This window comes from Hyla sarda, chromosome 3, assembly GCF_029499605.1.
Source record: "Hyla sarda isolate aHylSar1 chromosome 3, aHylSar1.hap1, whole genome shotgun sequence".
NCBI classification, from domain to species: Eukaryota; Metazoa; Chordata; class Amphibia; order Anura; family Hylidae; genus Hyla; species Hyla sarda.
This window is the reverse complement of record NC_079191.1, coordinates 11,265,230-11,269,038: the sequence shown is the minus strand read 5'-3', so window position 1 is coordinate 11,269,038 and position 3,809 is coordinate 11,265,230. Positions and strand designations below refer to the sequence as shown.

General features: G+C 38.9%; 1 protein-coding gene across 1 annotated transcript; it reads left to right on the top strand.

Annotated features, from left to right (window-relative positions):
- The first annotated feature begins 1,573 nt into the window (after nt 1-1,573).
- LOC130360934 (taste receptor type 2 member 43-like) lies at nt 1,574-2,539 on the top strand. Its single transcript, XM_056563489.1, has one exon. The coding sequence runs from the start codon at nt 1,574-1,576 to the stop codon at nt 2,537-2,539; it is 966 nt and encodes a 321-aa protein (XP_056419464.1).
- The last annotated feature ends 1,270 nt before the right edge of the window (nt 2,540-3,809 follow it).

The window sequence follows — 3,809 nt, the reverse complement described above, 5'->3', positions numbered from 1 at the left end:
ACTGTGAAGACCCTAATGTGTTTATTCTAACATAGTGAACACTACTTCTTTACATTTAAACAATCTATAGGAAATATGGTATTGTCACGTACACAAGTAAATATTGCTGGGAACATGTACATATACATTTTATTTTGCATCACACACCACATATAGTTATGCTAGATGTTTTCTTCTCATTAACTGTTAGACTGTCATTAGTGTCTATGAGGAAGAGTAACATTCCAAAAGTGAACTTTGACATAAGCTCCAAGCTGTACCATGATGATGTTAGCATTACTAGTAATTGGAGGTTGTAAGAACAATAGACTACAGATCTGTATTAAATAGTAAATGGGGGAGATTTATCGGAACTGTCTATGTCCCACATCAATATAGACCAAACTAGAGAGGGTTAGGCCGGTCTATTGTGCGTCTAATTTATCAAAAGTTCTTGATAAATTCTGCACACAGACTTCGGGATCTATGCTTTAGACTGTATTTAAACCTGCTCCAACATGGTCTGACATTCCGGCGTACTTCCAGCCGATGCGACTTGTCGCTGAAAAGTCGCTTTTGATTAATTCAGCATCAATGCATTTCAGTCTAAAATAGACTAGAATGCATCATGTTCTAAAAATCCTCTAAAGCAAAAGTGGCAGAAAAGTTGCACATATTTAGACTGTGACTTTCTGTGCAACAAATTTAAACAGGAAAAAACTGTCTAAATCCTTTGATAATTATCCCCCAATGTCTTTGATACATTTATTGTCTGGGAAGAATTTTTGTTGATGCCATATTGTCTGGGTACCTGTAGGGTCTTGATTGCTAAACTGTCAAAGCTTATCTTGTTCCTTTTGATATAGAGTCCACATTTAATGAATGACAACCTGAGTAAATTTTAAATAGTTTAACATTTAAATAGTTGACTGGTAATAATCAAAAGTGAACTCCAGTGGAAAAAAATTAAATTTCAAATCAACTGGTGCAAGAAAGTTTAATCGGCCATCACAATCCGTTCCACATACTTCAATAGCGGGGGCGGGGGGTGTGACGTCACATGGCGGCGGACTCATGATGTCACGATACTCCGGCCACGCGGTCGTCACACGGCAGATTCTGATCTGGCAGCGTGGCGTGCAGCGCGGGTGCTGAATGCGGATAGACATCTTATCCCCTATCCTTTGGATAGGGAATAAGATGTCTTAGGGCCGGAGTACACCTTTATGAGAATTTGTCTCATTGTCCATGTGCACATGAACTAACAATTTTTTGAAAAGAAGATTATGTATTGCTTTGATTTAATTACATCACTGCTCTGTTCATGCTTAGGAGTCCAGTGGGCGTCGTCCTGCTCAGTTACTGAGTTCCTACGCATTGATAGATGTCAATCACCAATAAGACCACACACTGGACTTAGTGATGAAGCTTACAGTATCTTTCCACACACCTGAGGCTGCATGATATTAGAGAAGAGGAGAACATGTCTTTGCATTATGATTTGCATTATTCCTTGAGATATAAGATTTCTCCCTACACCAGCCGTAACCTATATCCCCTTCCATCAGTGCAGATCACTAATACCGCAGGAGAGATGACTTCTTACATAGAGAATAAGCTTCCTATTGTACATTTAAGTCTCCTTGTTACAACAGAAATTGCCTTCATATTAGGACTAATAACACACGTGTACATCATAGCTGTCTATGTTATGGATTGGAGGAAAGGAAGAATCATGTCCACGTCTGACCAAGTCATCATCTCCATCATGATATCCAGGATGATTTCACAATCTCTTCTCCAGCTGAGACTATTCAGGGAATTTTTCTGTACAATGTGTTCTCCTGTATATGACTTTATTATCCAAATCACTTCCATCTCCTCTATGTATTCCTCCTTCTGGTTGTCCACTCTACTCGGCGTCGTCTTCTATCTGAAGATCTCCAACATTCACAGTGTCTTCTTCTTACAGATGAGGAGACTATTTTCAAAGAGGATCCTATACTTTATTATGGCTTCTCTACTGTTTTTCTTTGGCCAAACCTCATTGACTTATTTGATTATAAATATTCGTATTGTTTTCAGTAATTCAACAAATGATAATGTCCATGAAAAAATATATGTAAAACATGCTGTATACTTCGGAAACATGTTTGTGTTATTGTTTATACGTTTCTTGTCCTCGTTGTTTCTTATCACCTCTCTGTACCTTCACATCAGACACATGAGATGTAACAAGAATGTGACCAACTCTCTGGATCCCTATTATAGAATCATTAAGTACATTGCTGGTTCCTTCTTTACCTTTGTATTGTTTTGTATCATCAGTTTAGTGGCAGAGAGGTTCTATGACATATTCGGTTTTGTAATGCATTCTTTCCCACGGACCACTTTTGAAGCATTACAGTCAATGTTACTGATCTATGTAACACCCAAACTGAAGAATCCATTGTCCAGGATCCCCAAGTCCTTATCCAACTGCTGGATGAAGAGAGAAGAACCTGGAGACTTAGAAATGACTGTCACTACTGGATATGTGGATGGTGTCTCTAAGCTGTAGATGTAATCCTTCTTTATTATCAGGTGTGACAGGTCTAAGACATAAACATTTTATTACCCATATATATCTATATTCTTGTCTAAAAAGAGCAATAAACAAGTAGTCAAAGCTTTTCTTGTAAAAACCTATAAATTGTTGTCTTGTGAAGACAAATGAAAACTCCCCCTTCCCCTTATTAGGCACAACAAATACTCATTCTTTACCAGCAGCTTCTATTCTATCACACATGAGATTTACTTGAATAACACTAACTCCCATAAGTGACTCCACCCCTCACATTATATATACAGTATATCCCATAAGTGAGTCCACCCCTCACATTATATATACAGTATATCCCATAAGTGACTCCACCCCTCACATTATATATACATTATATCCCATAAGTGAGTCCACCCCTCACATTATATATACAGTATATCCCATAAGTGAGTCCACCCCTCACATTATATATACAGTATATCCCATAAGAGAGTCCTCCCCTCACATTATATACAGTATCTCCCATAAGTGACTCCACCCCTCACATTATATATACAGTATATCCCATAAGTGAGTCCACCCCTCATATTATATATACAGTATCTCCCATAAGTGAGTCCACCCCTCACATTATATATACAGTATATCCCATAAGTGAGTCCACCCCTCACATTATATATACAGTATCTCCCATAAGTGAGTCCACCCCTCACATTATATATACAGTATATCCCATAAGTGACTCCACCCCTCACATTATATATACAGTATCTCCCATAAGTGAGTCCACCCCTCACATTATATATACAGTATCTCCCATAAATGAGTCCCCCCTCACATTATATACAGTATCTCCCATAAGTGACCCCACCCCTCACATTATATACAGTATATCCCATAAGTGACTCCACCCCTCACATTTTATATACAGTATCTCCCATAAGTGTGTCCACCCATAACATTATATACATGAGGTGGCACAGTACAGGAGGTGTTACCTGTACCTTCACTGCCCTGTCAGGCAGCATCCTTCAATGTCCCCAGGGCCCCCCTGCATTAGTTATCCCATTGTAAATATGTTGTTATGTATAAAATGTGTTATCACCTTTAGAGTTGTACCATGTGATATACCATGTGATTGTTACCAAGGAGGTACCAGTGACCAGCTTACCCCAAGAGTGACCTATGGGCTCCCTGCTAGTCTCCTCCATAAAAGCCTGTGAGGAGCTAGCCTTGTTCTCTTTACACCAAGTCTTTGCTGAGGTCTGTCGTGCCTAGTGTGTGTGTC

Coding starts and splice junctions, on each gene's coding strand:
- LOC130360934 (XM_056563489.1), top strand. CDS start 1,574: ATGACTTCTTACATAGAGAATAAGCTTCCTATTGTACATTTAAGTCTC.